Raw genomic sequence first — 18,755 nt, 5'->3', positions numbered from 1 at the left:
TTGACAAGAAAGGACCAGCTGTGCTAGGAATTGCTTAGCATGTAGATGCCTTCCCTGAGACAGTTCTGGTGGGGCATGGCTAACTAGCATAGTTTGCAGCATAGCTGCAGAGATAGTCCGATGCAGTGCTGCACATCTCATAGTTTGCAGCATAGCTGCAGAGATAGTCCGATGCAGTGCTGCACATCTCATAGTTTGCAGCATAGCTGCAGAGATAGTCCGATGCAGTGCTGCACATCTCATAGTTTGCAGCATAGCTGCAGAGATAGTCCGATGCAGTGCTGCACATCTCATAGTTTGCAGCATAGCTGCAGAGATAGTCCGATGCAGTGCTGCACATCTCATAGTTTGCAGCATAGCTGCAGAGATAGTCCGATGCAGTGCTGCACATCTCATAGTTTGCAGCATAGCTGCAGAGATAGTCCGATGCAGTGCTGCACATCTCATAGTTTGCAGCATAGCTGCAGAGATAGTCCAATGCAGTGCTGCACATCTCATAGTTTGCAGCATAGCTGCAGAGATAGTCCGATGCAGTGCTGCACATCTCATAGTTTGCAGCATAGCTGCAGAGATAGTCCGATGCAGTGCTGCACATCTCATAGTTTGCAGCATAGCTGCAGAGATAGTCCGATGCAGTGCTGCACATCTCATAGTTTGCAGCATAGCTGCAGAGATAGTCCGATGCAGTGCTGCACATCTTTCTGCGAAAGCACCATGTTAGGGACGTCTTTGAAACCAAAACGGTTTCTGCAAGGTGTACATATTGTGTACAGCTTGCAGAAACCTTTATAAATTCAGGCCACTAAGTATAGAGACGCATCATGTTTGAACATTTCTACAAACTGTATGGAGCAGTCCTATAGCGTAATAGACTTTCTTTTAGTACATATATTTTTCTGTTATTTATTTCATAAATTTATTCTGAAATACCCTTATATTTATAAATTTATTTATTATTTGAAATATTCTTATATTTATACATTATCCTTATGTTCCCCTTATTTCATTCATACTTTTGATATGATATTTTAACCCAGCCACTGGGGATGCACAAGCCAGTGCATTTCTTTGTGCCGGTCCCAAGCCCGGATAAATATGCACCAGGAAGGGCAACCGGCGTAAAACTTCACCAAATCATTTCATCCAGTCACCAGTAAATATTTCCATACCGGATCGGTCGAGGCAAAGGTTAACAACGACCGCCACCAGTACTGTTAGCCAACAGGGTGCTGGTGGAAATTGGGCTACTGTTAGCCGAAGGAGGAGAAGAGGCGGAAGGCATGACCGAAGGCAGGAAGAGAGGAGAAAGGCTAGGACTGTGGTAGTGAGGGTCGGAACTTTGAATGTTGCCAGTATGACTGGTATAGGGAGAGAGCTAGCTGATATGATGGACAGAAGGAAGGTTGGTATATTGTGTGTGCAGGAGAGCAGATGGAAGGGGAGTAAGGCTAGGTGTATCGGAGGTGGGTTCAAATTGTTTTATCATGGTGTGGATGGGAGGAGAAATGGCGTAGGAGTTATTCTGAAGGAACAGTATGTGAAGAGTGTTTTGGAGGTGAAAAGAGTATCAGACAGAGTGATGTTTATGAAGCTGGAAATTGATGGTGTAATGATGAATGTTGTTAGTGCATATGCTCCACAAGTTGGATGTGCAATGGATGAGAAAGAAAAATTTTGGAGTGAATTGGATGAAGTGGTGATGACTGTACCCAAGGGTGAGAGAGTGGGGATTGGAGCAGATTTCAATGGGCATGTTGGTGAAGGGAACAGAGGGGATGAGGAAGTGATAGGTAGGTATGGTGTTATACAAAGGAATGCAGAAGGTCAGATGGTAGTGGATTTTGCGAAAAGGATGGACATGGCTGTGGTTAATACATATTTTAACAAGAGGGAAGAGCATAGGGTGACATACAAGAGTGGAGGAAGATGCACACAGGTGGATTATATGTTATGTAGGAGGGCCAGTTTGAAGGAGATTGGAGACTGTAAAGTGGTGACCGGAGAAAGTGTAGTTAGGCAGCATAGGATGGTGGTTTGTAGGATGACGTTGGCGATTAAGAAGAGGAGGAGGAGTGTGAGGGCAGCACCAAGGATCAAATGGTGGAAAATGAAAAAGGGTAATTGTGAGGTGGAGTTCAGGGACGAGTTAAGACAGGCACTGGGTGGCAGTGAAGAGTTACCAAATAGCTGGGTAACTACAGCAGAGCTAGTAAGGGAGATGGCTAGAAAGGTGCTTGGTATCACATTGGGACAGAGAAAGGACGACAAGGAGACATGGTGGTGGAATGAGGAAATACAGAAGAGTATACAGGCAAAGAGGTTGGCAAAGAAGAAGTGGGATTGTTAGAGAGATGAAAAAAGTAGACAGGAGTATAAGGAGATGAGGTGCATGGCAAAGAGAGAGGTGGCGAAGGCTAAGGATAAGGCATATGAAAAGTTGTATGAAAGGTTGGACACTAAGGAGGGAGAAAAGGACCTGTACAGATTGGCTAGACAGAGGGACCGAGCTAGTAAAGATGTGCAGCAGGTAAGGGTGATAAAGGATAATGAGGGAAACGTACTCACAAGCAAGTAGAGTGTGTTGAGCAGATGGAAAGAGTAATTTGAGGGGTTGATGAATGAAGAGAATGAGAGGGAGAGAAGGTTGGATGATGTAGGGATAGTGAATCATGAAGTAAAATGGATTGGCAAGGAGGAAGTAAGGATAGCTATGAAGAGGATGAAGAATGGAAAGGCTGTTGGTTCCGATGACATACCTGTGGAAGCATGGAGGTGTTTAGGTGAAATGGCAGTGGAGTTTTTAACCAGATTGTTTAATGAAATCTTAGAAAGTGAGAGGATGCCTGAGGAATGGAGAAAAAGTGTTTTGGTACCGATTTTTAAGAATAAGGGTGATGTGCAGAGATGTAGTAACTACAGAGGGATTAAATTGATCAATCACAGCATAAAGTTATGGGAAAGAGTAGTGGATGCTAGGTTAAGAAGGGATGTGATGATTAGTGAACAGCAGTATGGTTTCATGCCGGGAAAGAGCACTACAGATGCGATGTTTGCTCTGAGAGTGTTGATGGAGAAGTACAGAGAATGTCAGAAGGAGTTGCATTGTGTTTTTGTAGACTTAGAGAAAGCATATGACAGGGTGCCTAGACAGGAGTTGTGGTATTGTATGAGGAAGTTAGGAGTGTCAGAGAAGTATGTAAGAGTGGTACAGGATATGTATGAGGGTAGTGTGACAGCGGTGAGGTCTGCGGTGGGAGTGATGGATGCGTTTAAGGTGGAGGTGGGGTTACATCAAGGATCAGCTCTGAGCCCTTTCTTATTTGCAATGGTGATGGACAAGTTGACATACGAGATCAGACAGGAGTCCCCATGGACTATGATGTTTGCAGATGACATTGTGATGTGTAGTGAGAGTAGGGAACAGGTGGAGGAGACCCTGGAGAGATGGAGACATGCTCTAGAGAGAAGAGGAATGAAGGTCAGCAGGACTAAGACAGAATATATGTGTGTGAATGAGAGGGAGGATAGAAGAATGGTGAGGATGCAAGGAGTAGAGGTGGCGAAGGTGGATGAGTTTAAATACTTGGGGTCAGTAGTTCAGAGTAACGGTGAGTGTGGAAGAGAGGTGAAGAAGAGAGTACAGGCATGATGGAATGGGTGGAGAAGAGTGTCGGGAGTGATTTGTGACAGACGGGTACCTGTAAGAGTGAAAGGGGAGGTCCACAAGAGGGTAGTGAGACCAGCTATGTTATATGGGTTGGAGACAGTGGCATTGACAAAAAGGTAGGAGTTTGAGCTGGATGTGGCAGCGTTAAAGATGTTAAGATTTGCACTGGGTGTGACGAGGGTGGACAGGATTAGGAATAAGTATATTAGAGGGTCAGCCCAGGTTGGAAGGTTTGCAGACAAAGACAGAGAGGCAAGATTACATTGGTTTGGACATGTGCTGAGGAGGGATGCTGAGTACATTGGGAAAAAGATGCTAAGGATGAAGCTACCAGGTAACAGGAAAAGAGGAAGGCCTAAGATAAGGTTTATGGATGTGGTGAGAGAGGGCATGCAGGTGGTTGGTGTGACAGAGCAAGATGCAGAGGACAGGAAGAAATGGAAACAGGTGATCCGCTGTGGTGACCCCTAACGGGAACAGCTGAAAGAAGATGATGACTTTTGATATGATATTTTCTGACCTTCTTCCATTATTTATACTTTTTATATGTGTTTCTTTGCCTGTCTGGCCAAGGCTATAACTTAAAAGGGGCTATGGACTAGTGTACCATCCCAGTTAACAAATAGTAAAAATCAATAAAAGCCATCACAGATGCCAGTGGACAGTATGAATTTACTAAAGTTTAAGATACTTGTTATGTTATTCCAAACCAATTTGTGTGTTACTTCAGGGACCATCTGAAGACACTGTGACTCATGTACTTGAAGAAGTGAAGTATATTCAAACAAATATTGGCAAACACTCCCCACCCTTGGTTACGGTAACAGCAACAATGAGAAAAGTATGCAGCATTTAAGACTTGCCCATTCCAGGAATCTGTAGATGACAGGCCATGTGGAACATTGTAGGAGGTGAAGCGCTGGGAGTATACATGAAAAGGGAAGTTTCAGTTCCCTTACTGAATAATTTGTTTCAAAACTATCCAGTAGATTAACTATGCTATAGTGTGCTATTTCTCCTTACAGTCAGCTAATATTTAACATTTAACTGCAGAAAAACAGAAGGAGTCTAAAACTTTTTTGAGGATAAATGACCATCACAAACTACTGTTGAACAACACAGCCTATGAAGGAGGAGATGGAAAGAGCTGTCATCAAGATATTTACCTCATATCTGGAAAGTGTATCCCTTCCTTATCCCATGGCCTAATATGATGCATGTGTGCTATTCTATTCCTTTTAGGAAACCATAACAATTTTAATACTAACTTATTTATATTCTGGATAAAGCTTGGATTATACTTTCCAGATACTGAAACTTACATCAAAGCTTCAATTTTTATAATTGTTTTGAATTGGGTGGACCCACATTACTCTTCTAACTGGATATCTTTGCATTTGACCATCCTACAAAATAAAAATAATATTTCAACAAACCTCTCTCTAGATGATCATTTCAGTAAAGTGTGGTACCTGCTCTGTTATTGCCTACAATAATTTTCTTGCCCAACAAAATTTAAACCTATAAACACTATATGATGATTTAGGAAATGTATTAATGTCAATGTTGATATTAAAACCCAGTATGGACTTCTAATACCCTTTAATATTACAAACATTTTTTGATAAGGCAAGAATACATTCATTTCATGGGAAGATAAGAATTTTATTTGTTGGCAATAGTGTATCAAAGAACATAAAGTTATCGACCTTCAGCATCTTATGAATAAATTCAGCTTGTCTTCACATGACTGGGTACTACTAGAAAGTATATTAGCTCATGCCTAGGATTTTTGCAAAATACTTAATAATTCCTTTTTCGGAGAAAGAACAAATCTAATAAATTATTTATATGATATCATATACAATAAATCCAGTTTAGAGAACATTATTTCCAAACTATTTAAAATACTAATAAACAATAAAATGCAACCAAAACAAAAATATTGGAATTATATCACAATGGGTTATCTTCCTAAATTATCTGAAGAAAACAAATCTAACATGTTATTACCTATAAAGTATACTTCCTGGTCACTACACTGGAGTATATACACATGGAAATTTTTACACAGAGCGTTTATGACTCAAAAATAGAATAGCTAAATTTAGTAAATCTAAAAACATCTCTTGTTGGAGGTGTTTGCAAGTATGCACAGCGGACTTGTTACATATATTTTATGACTGTCATAAGTTTAAAAAATTCTGGAGTGACATAGATGATTTTCCAAAAGCTTTATTTTTTTATTCCTTTTCACTCACAAAAACATTGGTTTTATATAATGTCAATGAAGGTTCTTCTTTGAATAAAAATAACCTTTTTTTTTATTATGGACAATACTTGCGATTGCCAGAAAAAGCATCATGAGGAAATGGAATTCAAATTCTCCTCCATTCATTGAAGACTTCTTATCTCATTTGAAAGAAACTGTGATGAAAGAAACTAAAGTCAAAGAATTCAGAATTCATCCTAAGCCCTTTATCAACAACCCCTGGGGAAAAGTCATATCTCTTATTGAAACTTTACGAATGGTTTCTACCTCTCATTGAAGAAATAACTGAAGTTATACAAACATTGTTTATTTATTCACTGAAAATTTTTTAAAGTCCTTTTTTTTTTTGCTTCTTTCAGGCCATTGTACATAATGTATATAATTATCAAATTTTAGTGTGTATTATTAATTATCTTGTTATTTAAAAAAAAAATAATAAAATACATTTGAGTAAAAAGATATTTACCTCATACTTAAAATAACTTTAAAAAGAACCAAATGCCATTTTTCAAACTACCCTTACATACCTTTTGTTCTCTGTATTATGTTATTAACCCATTATCACAGCTGGAGTAGAAACTGCTATCTTTGCACTAAAACTAATAAATTATGACTTAGAAAGCACAATGGGGCAGGATCAGCTTAGCAGCACACTGTTTCTGCATATACACAGAGATATCACTATTAATTATTGCGCAGTCATTGACATACTTACCAGAGGGCATCAAAGATGTGTGCTGTTTTAAATTTCACTGTCTTAAGTATTGGATGTATTAGGTTTTGTGTATTAATGTGTCCAACTCACAACCATAAAAAAGCTGACTACTTATTGAATTTATAGAGTAGACCCTCGGTACATTCCAGAAAGAGCTAAACAAGTGCTACACAAAGATAATGGCAATCAGTTTAGCTGCTTTCACATTCACTGTATGACCATTTGCCACCTGCACTTCTCTTTTCAGACATAATGTAATACTGAAATTGTATTACTTTGGCTTAGGCAGCATTCAGAACAATTTTGTTTTGAATCCAGGAATGTTGCAGATGATCCCAATTAGTACTGCATACATGTGGGCAAATGGGACATTCACTCATCAGACCAGGGATTATTGTATGTCAACAGTCTCTTCAGGTGCACAAGCCATCCATTTCAAACAATGCATTTGGCTCTCTGATTATTCATACCTGTTTTGTGATTAATGACGGACTACTGCAGATAGTTGTACACAGCACTGTTGTCATGTGATATGCATCAGCCAGTCATTAGCTGTAACAGCCAGACAAAAGATTCCTCACATGGACTAATCCCTGCAGAGAATAAAAGTATTGACTTCAGCTGGCTACTGACTGTCTAATTCTGGGCAGCTCTCTCTCATATTCAGTTAAATGTGAGAAGAATTATTTTAAATCAAGGGAAGTAGCTTTTTACTTCACATGTTTGATTCTATTCATTTGTATATGTTTAAGCCTCCTTTTTTTGGTCTCTTCAGACTTCATCCTCCTGTCTCAGTCCCAAGTACCACACATCCACGCTGGGTTTACCAGCCATCCTCCTATCTTCCAGACTACTCTGGTACTGCTGATCTGGTAGTAGACCCTAAGGATGTCCTGTGGGCTTGGGTATCTGTGCTTCCATCTTTTTTTTTTTTTATATGCCCTATTTCCCTTTTCCCAGCCCCCACTCTCACCAACTCAGTCTGAAAGCAACTCCCCTCTTTGGACCATGCTTCCCTTTAGGAAGCATCCTTAAGATGTGCCCTTCCACCCAGGATGAGCATGCCCATCCCTCACTGCTGATCCGTCAATCACCTGAGCTGGGCCATATTCAGGGATTTATCTCTCTCTGCCACCAGAGCAGCTCTACATTTAAGCTTGTTAATCACAGTACTGTATAGTGCAATTTTAATATGTAAGTTAAGCTTTTTGTAACACTAGTATTGTGTGGTCTGTTTTTCAAGTGCTTTGAATGGGACAGTGTAGCGTGCACAACTAACACTGCAGACGAGTAGAATGTGACTGGCACTCCAGGTGTGAATGAGTATCCCAAACTATCAAGTCAGTGCATTTGGCTACCTCGGTTGTGTTGAATTCTGGACTCATAAACTGAGACACTATACCACAACAACGTGTGTTTCTTTCTTTTCTCAGAATTACACAGTTGGCAACATAGCCTTCAAATGTCCAGATTTTTGCAGAATGTCCAGATTTTTGCCTCATATTTTTGGTCTGTTCCTTATAAAATTTATGGGGTTTTGTGGAAATCACTGCAGACTGAAGTCACTAAAAAATGACATACATTTGAGTTTCAGACTTTATATCCTTCAGAAAATGCATGCTAGCACAAATCGTGTCGTTCTAACAACTTTCTAAGTTTATAAGAGCGATATTTAAAATCTGTCACTATTTTTGGGCCTTCGCACCCTCATTTTTTTAGGTTTTGTCCACAGTTCTTGTACTAACAGATGGAGAGGTATGGTTGGCAACAAACTATTTAGAGCTTCACAATCATCAACGATCTATTTAGATTGACTTATTACTTCGGGTATAGCTGTAAACTTAGTTTTCTCTTTTCTACAGTAAAATGTGCTGCTGTGACCTTATTTTAGAGGTACAGACCTCAGCTTTTGATATTATATTTTTTCTTGCTCTATATATGTGTGAAATTGAGTTATATTTGCATAAATATTCTCGTTGTGAACTTATCTTTCTTATTTTTCAATTGTTCCTCAAATCATATGATATTCAGCTTCCATTTACTCTCTAAGGTTATGAACCCTCAATAGCATTAGGAACAAAGGGCAGCAAAGGACACAGCCAGGCTATTAAAACCTGAAAATGTGCCCCACCTTCCATCTTACTGGAGATGTTTACTATCTGTATCTCTATGCTGTAAAGCATGATATTTGTAATGTGACTTTTTGAGATAGCAGCAATGGAGTGAAAAGAGTGAATCACAATTGACTCGCTTATATATCTATTGATATTTCTTACAGTCTTACCAATACAAAAAAGCACCACAACTACTTAAACTGTAAAAAACACAAGGAGGAAGTCAGAGATCCACACAAAAATCCTTTCTTACTGTCTTCTTAGCACAAAAACCATAGTGCAATGTGAAAATTTACCTATCTACTTCACAGTACCGAAAGCACTGCAAAAGCACCCCCACCTTATCATACCCATAATGCAGTGCAATACAAGACCAACTCCTCATACACGCAATCTGTTATAATAGCCTGCCATGTTTCCTCATGTTGACCCTTTAACTGAGTCCCTCCTTCTGCACTTTTCTGGATCAACCCCTGACATTATTTGAATGCAAAAAATTTTCCATATGTGTCTTTCACAACTTTATATTAATGCCTTTCAAGGTCAATTAAATTCTTCCTTGTAACATAAAAGCTCCTCTTTTTCCAATTCACTTTCCACATTTTTATGGTTTCACAAAAATGAATGGTTCTGATGGTTATACTGTGAATGTGGTACTCAGTAGCTGAGGCATAGCTAGGGTCAGGTGATGGGCCAGCCGACATGAGCTCAGTGTTAGGAGGGGACAATCGGTAGATCTTGACTAGTGTTCAATGCATTAACAGCACTCAGAAATGAATGCTGGTATTGCATTTGCAGTCTGAGCTGAAGTGCTTTAGTGCCCCATATTGGGACATAAGCTGTAACAGCTGCTTGCTACAGTTTAAAATGAAAGAACAGGAATAAGTAGCCTTAACTTGGTTTATTGACTAACTTAGCCCATTAAAACAGAGACATATACAAATCAAATTCAATAACAGATTTCCTAAACTTTAGAGTACCTTATCACTATATACCGCTTGCCTGGTGTTTGATCTATTTAGATCTTCAAACACAGACTTGACCATAAGCAATGTAACTATACATAATACCAGAAATGAGAATACAATAACAGTATTGTAATAAATTATTACAGTAACTATATTAGACATGTTTCATCAGAGATGAAAAGTACTCGCACAGTAGGTGGTACCACACCATCTAAACTCAGACAAAGTCAGAAAAGTAACAGAAGTTAAATAATGGGTGTTATCATCGACTCACTTGCAGATACTAGCATTCTTCAAGCAGGTCTATCTTTGACTAACAAATGGTGCCAAAGCTGTTGTCTTAAACTCAGTGCTAAGAAATGCATAGTTTTTCCCTTTGGGAAGTCAACCATCCCAGCTAATTATCATGTTGATCATCCCTAACAGTCAACCCAGTGGTCAGGGATCTGGGTACACACGTAGAGACTAGCCTTATCTTTGACCACCACATGGCCACAGTGATGAGGAAATCCTTTTCTGTTGCACAACTTATAAGTAAGGGCAGGGCATCTAGGTCAAAAGAGGTCTTTATCCCATTGCACTCTGCCCTCATCAAACCAATCATAGAGTACAATGCTCCCTTTGGTATGTACCTGACCAGATACATACAGCAACTAGGGCAATGTCTGAGGTTCCTTACAAATAGAATACAAAGTGTAACAAGCCTGTCTTATGCAAAGTGCCTTAAAGCCCTTTCCCTCTACTCGGTCTCCTATAGACTGTTGAGGGGTGATCTATGCCTGGTTTACAAGGCATCCGCAAACCCCACACTTATGAACCTCCTACATATTTGTAAGTCAAAGAGTACTAGAAATACAAGGTCTAGGGACCAGAATTTTGTCTGTGACTTAAAGAAAACATGCTGGAGAGACAGATAAGTGTCCCTGAGATTGCACTTCAAATGGAACAGGCTTCCCATCCATGTGAAGCTGAGTTTGTCTATTACCCAGTTTAAGCACAACCCAGACCAGTGGATGGGGAATAGGAAATTTACACCGGGCGTGGCACCCATGTCCCTTATGGACAGAGGTGGCTTATAAACGCCTGGTCTTCAATGTCCTATTTGGATGCAGGACATCATTATTCTTTCAGGAAAACTTGGCTAGGCTTAGAAAAGCTCCCTGAGTTGTTAGCCTAGTAACAGTCTATAAATCTATGAATCATTAATCAGAAGTATCTAACACATACGCCTATAAAATGGTATAGAGATGTATGCCACTGTACACAACAGCCAGGAAATGAATTGTTTACGATTGGTTGTTAAACAATTTCACAATAACATTTGTAGGCATATGTATCTACATCTTATATGGTTACTCTTAGATAAAATACGTTAACTTGCAGAACATACATATGCATAATAATGTCACAATTTCACTATACTGTCAGATTACAGAGCATTATCAAATGTATACAAGTTTTTGTTTCATTTCTATTGTCATTCTATGACAAAAAATATTTATAAAAAGTATCAAATAAAACAACCAATGAAGAAAGCAGATGGCAACTAAAGATCAAATATCATCATTGCAAAAAGGGACTGATGACTATAGGCGATATAGGGAACATTAAAGAAATAGGTCCATTTTACCCCCTCCCTCAGAGGTCATATGGGAAAGAATTCAGTTGTACATGTAGCAGATTACAGTGACATGGAATCCAAAGCAGATGATATCATAGGGCTAAATGGTCAGAAATGCAAGTTATGGAATACGCTCAGTGAAATACACTAAATACAGCTATTGATTAAGCTGATCAGACTCAACCAGAAAAACGTCATTAGTATTCCCTCTGTAATAAGCATTGTTCGATTGGCGTGGAAGGTATGGGTGTCTTACAAACTGTTCAGGATACTAATTTAGGCCACCTCCATTCACCTCATAGAGTATGCTAAGGAAACAAGTCTTTTAATTCTGAATAGCAGACTGAGTACTTCAGTCATGCAACAGCATAAATCACAATATTTTCATGCATTTTCTTAATGCGGGTGTTTTCCTTCAGACTGAATTAAAACTTCATGCCAAAAAACTGCAGATTATGTGCCAAAGCACAAATATAGTTTATTACACTTCCATCTCACTTAATGGCCCTGTGTCTTTCACAGATGTAGTAATTTATGATTTTATGAGTAATTGCATATACTTGCTTAGTGAATGGAACTAAATTGTTAAGTTAAAACTACATTGACTGCCCTAAAATCATTGCTGAATCTAAAATTATCAAGCATGTATCGTAACTAAATAGTGCAGGTTGACTCTTTTTTTTTTTCTGTTTAACTCGTACTGCTGTTTGAGTGCCACATGTTGTTTAGCTACATGCTGAATTCGATTCTGGGCCTTAATAAGCAATTGACAGGAACAAAGTTATCAAAGTCTGGAAGAACGGAATTAGAATTGCATTTCTAATAACTCCAAGAAAATCAAGGAGTTCATCAGGAGATGGCCAGAATGTGTCTATATAATAAAAACATGTATATGACTGTACAAGTCATACTGAATTCAAGCAGAAGGCCATGCCAAAAAATGTCAGGTAGCAATAGACTCTCAAAATTTAGTCAAAGTAGAACTGACCTTGATGTTTGTGGGAAGTGAGAAGATTAAGCTAAGAGTAGGAAACAAAAGTTAACTTGCATGAGCAGCTGTTAAAATGATGATGTGGTCCCTTTAATACACAACTGATAAGCAGTTGAACCATGTAAATTAAGCACATGGCTTTCAGAAGTGAGAAGTAATGTAAAAGCAGAAGTTCTAAATAAAGACAAATAGCAGCAGATAGAAAGCTATGAATGACACAAAGCCCAAATTTAAATAGATACTGCACGCCTTATCTGAAACTACAGCTTAGAAATAAATCAGCAAATCACATCATTTCAGGGAAAAGGTAAATTAAAGTTTTCAGCTGTTAGATAAAAATATTGCAGTTTTTTTCTACATGAAACTGATTGGGTTAACAATTTCAAGTTCTTCTGGAACTTATTTATTATAATGCATGATGTGCCCTGATTACTCTCAAAAAAACAGCTAAATTATATGCTGGTTCAGCACTGCTAATCTAAGACCTGACTTTAACAAATGCTTAGAGGAGTGCTTAACAATTATTAAGCACCCCCTAGGTGCAGTTAACATGGAGACTACACTAAAGGCAGGCAATGCTGACCATTAAACAGCAGCAGCAAGACATGAAACGGCTTTGCTTTTCAATTCCCGTTTCTACCTGCCGTCTGCTGAAGTACACTAAGTATTGTTTCCTTTACTCAGGGACTACGTAAGTATGTCAGCCACTCCCCCACTGCTTTACTGGCTTTCGAGGTCAGAATAATGCATCACATTTCCTTTTTTTTTAAATCCTACTTTTGGTTGATTTGTAGTACATAGAGAACAAAATATTCATGTACTACAAAGAATTATAAGCGAGTCAGCAGATTGAAACCCTGTACTGTGTGTTTTGGACATAGATGCCAAGATTCACCTCCCAAGCTTCATTTTCAAGGTGAATTTGAAGGTATCCACGTCTTGAATACATAATAAAGTGGTTACAATCACTGACCCACTCCTAATCCTCTATATTTGGTAACTGGTCCACAGGAAGCATTTTCAGGCTCTTCCCAGGAGTAAGACAAGCTAGAAAGATTCATGCTATTTTTACTCACATACCAGCAATACAGTAACAGGCACAGTTTTAAAAATGAGTAATACGGAGATTTGTACAGAGTGCGTCTATGTAATAAAAACAAGTATATGCAAAAGTTGTGGAAGGTAATGATATTATAAAACATATTTAAATAATACAGATAGATTTAAACAGACTACAGAATAGTCTGGTGATCTGAAGAAAGCACGGTGCTGAGCAGGTAGGATTCAATTATGTAACGGAGGGAATAACATAAGTATTAAATTACATAATACAGGGAATACTATAAGGATTAAATTACAGAACAGAGGGAATACCGTAAGCCAGTAAAGAAGGAATAAGGAAAATAGTGAAGCCAAAACCAGGAATGGCTAGGAGCGGTAACTGGACAGATGGACATTAGGGCCATGATGAAGAAAGCACATTGGGGTTGCTCATAATTCAAAGGTGAGAGAGAAATATCCAAATCAGTAGTTAATGTTTTTTTGTTTCATGGCCCTGAGAATTGCAGATGATTAGGTGGTGCTCCCGTTCAAAAGGTATTTGCATTGGGCTTCTCTTTTAAAAATTAGTATAAATCTGAGTTGCTCTTTAAGGAGACCTAACGTAACCTGGTGATTTCAAGAAGAGAATGAGGCACTCAATATTTCTTTCTATAGTAAGCTTTAGTTTAACACAAGCAGTAAACATCTATGATCACCGCTTAGCTATTTTTCTTATTTCAGTCAGACGTTTTGGCCTCATATGCACAGCCATTAAATTAATCTAGCCTTAGATGAGCAAGAGTCCTTGTGCATGACAAAAAATGAGAGAACTTATCTCCAGGAGATACTGAAAGAGAATGAAGCAACAGTCCTGGGAATCAATGAATTCAAATTCATTTACATTTTAAAGAAGATATGCCAATGTTGCATTAGAATTCACATCCGGTGGAAGAGATAAGAGAGCCATCAATGTACACTTTCCTGAATATGTGTTTGTGACTACACTTAAAATATGAAAAAAAAATGGCACCCAATGTCACTGAACAGGTAGCCACTGAGCTCACCTCATTATTTAGCCATATATGAAACATACTGCCCATAATAGTCTGCATGGTGAAATCTAGATGTGGTTTAAGAATTATTATTCTAGTATGGCAAAAAGCAATAGAGACACTTTGTGCTCATGAAGAAAAACAGGCAGTGAAAGAAGTGAAATGTTTTTGTATACTTTTCTCAGCCTGGCTTTGAAGTAAAGTCCAGTCTAACAGCCAACTCTTAACACCATCCTGTCAAGTGGCCTGGCTAGGCTTAAAGTAGCATGACTAAACTGGTCAAGTCATACAAGTGCAAGTGAATGCGTGTCAGTAAAACAGAATGTGCACTAGCAACAGCTCTTTTCAAAAAGTGTAAAGCTGCCCTAGAACACATACTTCAACTGTGCAGGAGGCATGTAACATTGTAATTTGTGACCCCAATATGTGCCATCTTTTAATGGCTCTTAATGCCCTTCTTTCCATTGCTGTTTTTGAGGGCACTCATTTCTTCAAGCCTGTTTTCCATAGCTCATTGAATACTCTAGTCAAGCACCACCTTCCTCTGTAAACCTGTATGTCAAGTTATCTGTTAATACAAACACAATATTATTATAGGGCCCACTGCTAACTGATAACTTTACATCTAAAAATTGTGACTTTTTTTATTTAATTTTCTAAAGTTCCCCAATGGGCCCCCTACTTGTGCTCATTTATTCCTCGCATGGGTGAGACCTAGACATCCACAGATAGGTGAGAACTTCCAAACCATTCATTCACCATCCAAAGAGGCTTATCAGACCATTTGTTCCTCAGAAGGAGACAGCTGGTTGGTAGGAAGTGGGCCAGTTGGATAATCCTCTGGACTTCCCTAACCTCCAAACCCATGGTTTGCTTTGCTGCTCAGAGGTAAAAATAATATGCTAACACATGTGCTTCTCTTGTGTAGTAGTGTATCATCAATGCAGGTGTGGGCCTTCTAAGGTCCTACTGCAGGTGATCATCTACCAGTAGCTGGATGACTTTCCCACAGGATAGACAGGCCAAAGTTATCCAATCACTCCCATCCCCCCACCTGGCCACTCTAGTGACCATGCAACTAACTGAACTTGGGTTAACCAAGTCATAGTTTCTGCTAAAACTAATAGTATTTGTGTCTGTCAAAGTCATTTCCATGTCATGGACTACCACACATATTACTGTACCATGGACTACGTTCAACAAACTGTACAAGGGCTCTTATTTGACATTTTACATGCACTTAGACTTCGATTCTTCATACCCACTTCACAAAGGTAACTCATCCAAAATTGGGACAGGTCCCCTTATTTGTAAATATTTAACTAAGCTAAACACCATGTCAACTACTTTAATTCCTGCATTTCTGCAAAACAAGCAAAAGGCTTCATGACTAGTTTAGTTGATAAAACTACTAAAACTTATGTCTGCATTCCTGTACCCTATTCAAAACAGCATCTTTCACTTGCTTGACAATTAACAAAGTTTTGTGCTTAATTTATTTATTTGAATTTGTTTACTGGAGTACAGCACTGATCATTTCTGACCAATTTCAGTTTGGCTCTGAGGCTAGACAAGTGACTGATAGCATTTTGAACTTACTCTACGGCTGAAAACAGACGTATTAATCCACAAACATACATGCTTACTCCTGTGAAAGCGTACATCCTTCTACAGTTTGGTTCCTGATAGCATTTTGAACTTACTCTACAGCTGAAAACAGACGTATTAATCCACAAACATACATGCTTACGCCTGTGAAAGCGTACATCCTTCTGCAGTTTGGTTCCTGATAGCATTTTGAACTGACTCTACGGCTGAAAACAGACGTATTAATCCACAAACATACATGCTTACTCCTGTGAAAGTGTACATCCTTCTGCAGTTTGGTTCCAAACTCTTCTTCCCTTTTCTCCCCCCAGTGATTATCACCCCCTACACTCTTAGTTTAATTCGATTCAATGTATGTTGCTACTTTCTACCAGTGCTTAAGTTTCCTTTGGTTGCGTCCATATCTGTTTCTTTGGTTCTGCAGATCATACAGCAAATTTCCTTCACACCCTTCTTGTTTCATGTCAAACATTATTTGAAATACACTGACAGAATCCTCTCTAACACACATCTTTATTGAGAATTACCCTCATATTTGGGTAGAGTCAACTTCACTTTGCTTTCATAATTAGCTTTTGGTTTTTCATTGGCAACAACATTTCTGCACCATTAGCATATTTTTCCACCTCTATCTACAAGCACTTTTCCCACATCACCCTCATCATTTTTACACCTAAGGATCACAGAGAATCTCACAGGCACTTCCTGATGGAAGGGTTACTGAAATTCTGTGGTACCATAGCTTACTGTCTCTCATAACTGTAAATACCACTTTCAAGTTTAGCTCAAGTAACAGCTTAGAAAAATAGATGCATAGGCTTATAGAGACATAGACAGACAGATATATAGATAAACCTGGTAGATTGTCTTGTGTGGCATTCCACTTATTGCAACATATATGCTTGTCCAAAACAAGTGGTATACTGCTCAGATTTGTCTAGACAGTTGTTTAAACACTGATTGTGCATACACTGCATATTTTATATATTAATTTAAAGTACCTGTGGCATGTAGCCAACCATTCTTCCTGGAACTTCATGACCTGGAAATGCTGGTGGTTTTTCTAATACTCTAATGGAACCATGAGATATCTTCAGCTTTCCAAGAATGCACTTCAAAAGTGTTGTTTTTCCACAACCACTTGGACCAAGTAACCCATAGCTAAAGTTTCAAACAGAAATAGAAGAGTTCTAAATCAGTTAACTGACAAAAACATTACCTCCATTTCACATTTTGTTGTACTTTGTGATTACATTTATGTGCTCTAACCTAATACCCATCTAAACGTGTCATTCCCCCTCTACCTACACCCTATATTTTCCCTTTTTTCTCTTAATCTTGCTCTTATTACCTCACTAACCCCTCTTAATACTCCTCCCTTTATCCATTCTAACTTCTTCCTTCATCCATTTTCCATTGTATAAAGCCTATACACCAATTTGCATATTAGCTGATTCTCTGTATATTGCAATCGGTATATTCTATAATGTGTGATTAATTACTTTGTAAATAATGTGGGCTTGTTAACTTGTATTTGGAGCTCTTCTCCCCGGGCCTCTGTTGAAAATGGGCTACTTGTCCAGTCGGACCATCCTGGTAAACAAATGTCAAATAAATAAATAATAAACACATTTGCAAAACGTCAGTGAAGTATTCAGTGGGATTCAGAAAGGGCTACTACCAACAGTAAGCCCTGACATGGGTGGAAAAATACTGGTGGACACCCTTTCTTCCCTTTCTTATTCATAGACAGGCCCTCTGCAGTGATTCTACAAGATCAGCAGGATCATCTCAGTAAACCATTTTGGTGGCGGACTGTCTTATTCCTTGCAGGAAGGAATTTACACAGTGCAGCAATTTGGAGAATCTCTCGGCTGCATAACTTTGCAAGGCCAAACTGTCATGTTCCTTCATTACTTTTAATGGGAGAGACCATGTTACAGGTAAGTTTAAGGAAGTTTAGTGATAAGCCTCTGCATGTATGTGGCAGCATAAAAGCATGTCTTCAGAGGTATGAATAGTCTTGGGTGACTGTGTGTGCAAGTGTGTGTGTGGGGGGGAGTGAATGGGTGAGTGTGTCCGTGACTGTAATTCAGTGGGGGAGGTTGTCAATTATATTGAGTGCCAATGTGTGTGTGCGTGTGTGTGTGTGTGTGTGTGTGTGTGTGTGTGTGTGTGTGTGTGTGTGTGTGTGTGTGTGTGTGTGTGTGTGTGTGTGTGTGTGTGTGTGTGTGTGTGTGTGTGTGTGTGTGCATTTCTGTGTGTATGAATGCTTGAATGTCTTAATGTGTATGTGTGTGTGTGTGTGTGTGTGTGTGTGTGTGTGTGTGTTTGTATGCATGAATGTCTTAATGTGTATGTGTGTGTATGCGTGTGTGTGTGTGTGTGTGTGTGTGTGTGTGTGTGTGTGTGTGTGTAGGGTTTGCTACCATACCTCTCAATGCCCTTGCTCAAGACTTCTGGACAAAGTCAATAGATGAAAATGGGACAATTTTTAAATATTACTCGTTATGTTAAAGTCACTTAAAAGTTAATAGAACAACACAATTTGAATCGACAAGCTTTTTTAAACAATAAGAAGTATGAAACTCTAATGCCTGCCATTACTGACTGACTACAACCCTTGGTAATTTATCAGAATATCAAAAAATTTATGAGGGACATGACAAAAATAAGAGGCAAATTCAGGGACATTCTGTAAAATCA

The 18,755-nt window shown here is 38.8% G+C and overlaps 1 protein-coding gene across 3 annotated transcripts in view; it reads right to left on the bottom strand.

Moving 5' to 3' along the window:
* Positions 1-18,755, bottom strand: part of LOC122788685 (ABC transporter G family member 23-like) — a 1,725,589-nt gene that overhangs the window by 1,578,872 nt on the left and 127,962 nt on the right. For all 3 annotated transcript variants that reach the window (XM_044055583.1, XM_044055595.1, XM_044055590.1), the window contains exon 3: positions 17,051-17,210. In XM_044055583.1, coding sequence (XP_043911518.1) covers positions 17,051-17,210 — 160 coding nt within the window. The remainder of the gene's footprint in view (positions 1-17,050; positions 17,211-18,755) is intronic.

This window comes from Protopterus annectens, chromosome 1.part2 (genome assembly GCF_019279795.1).
Source record: "Protopterus annectens isolate FY-2018-M chromosome 1.part2, PAN1.0, whole genome shotgun sequence".
Lineage (NCBI taxonomy): Eukaryota > Metazoa > Chordata > Ceratodontiformes > Protopteridae > Protopterus > Protopterus annectens.
The sequence above is the reverse complement of the archived record's forward strand: the minus strand, read 5'-3'. Positions and strand labels throughout refer to the sequence as shown.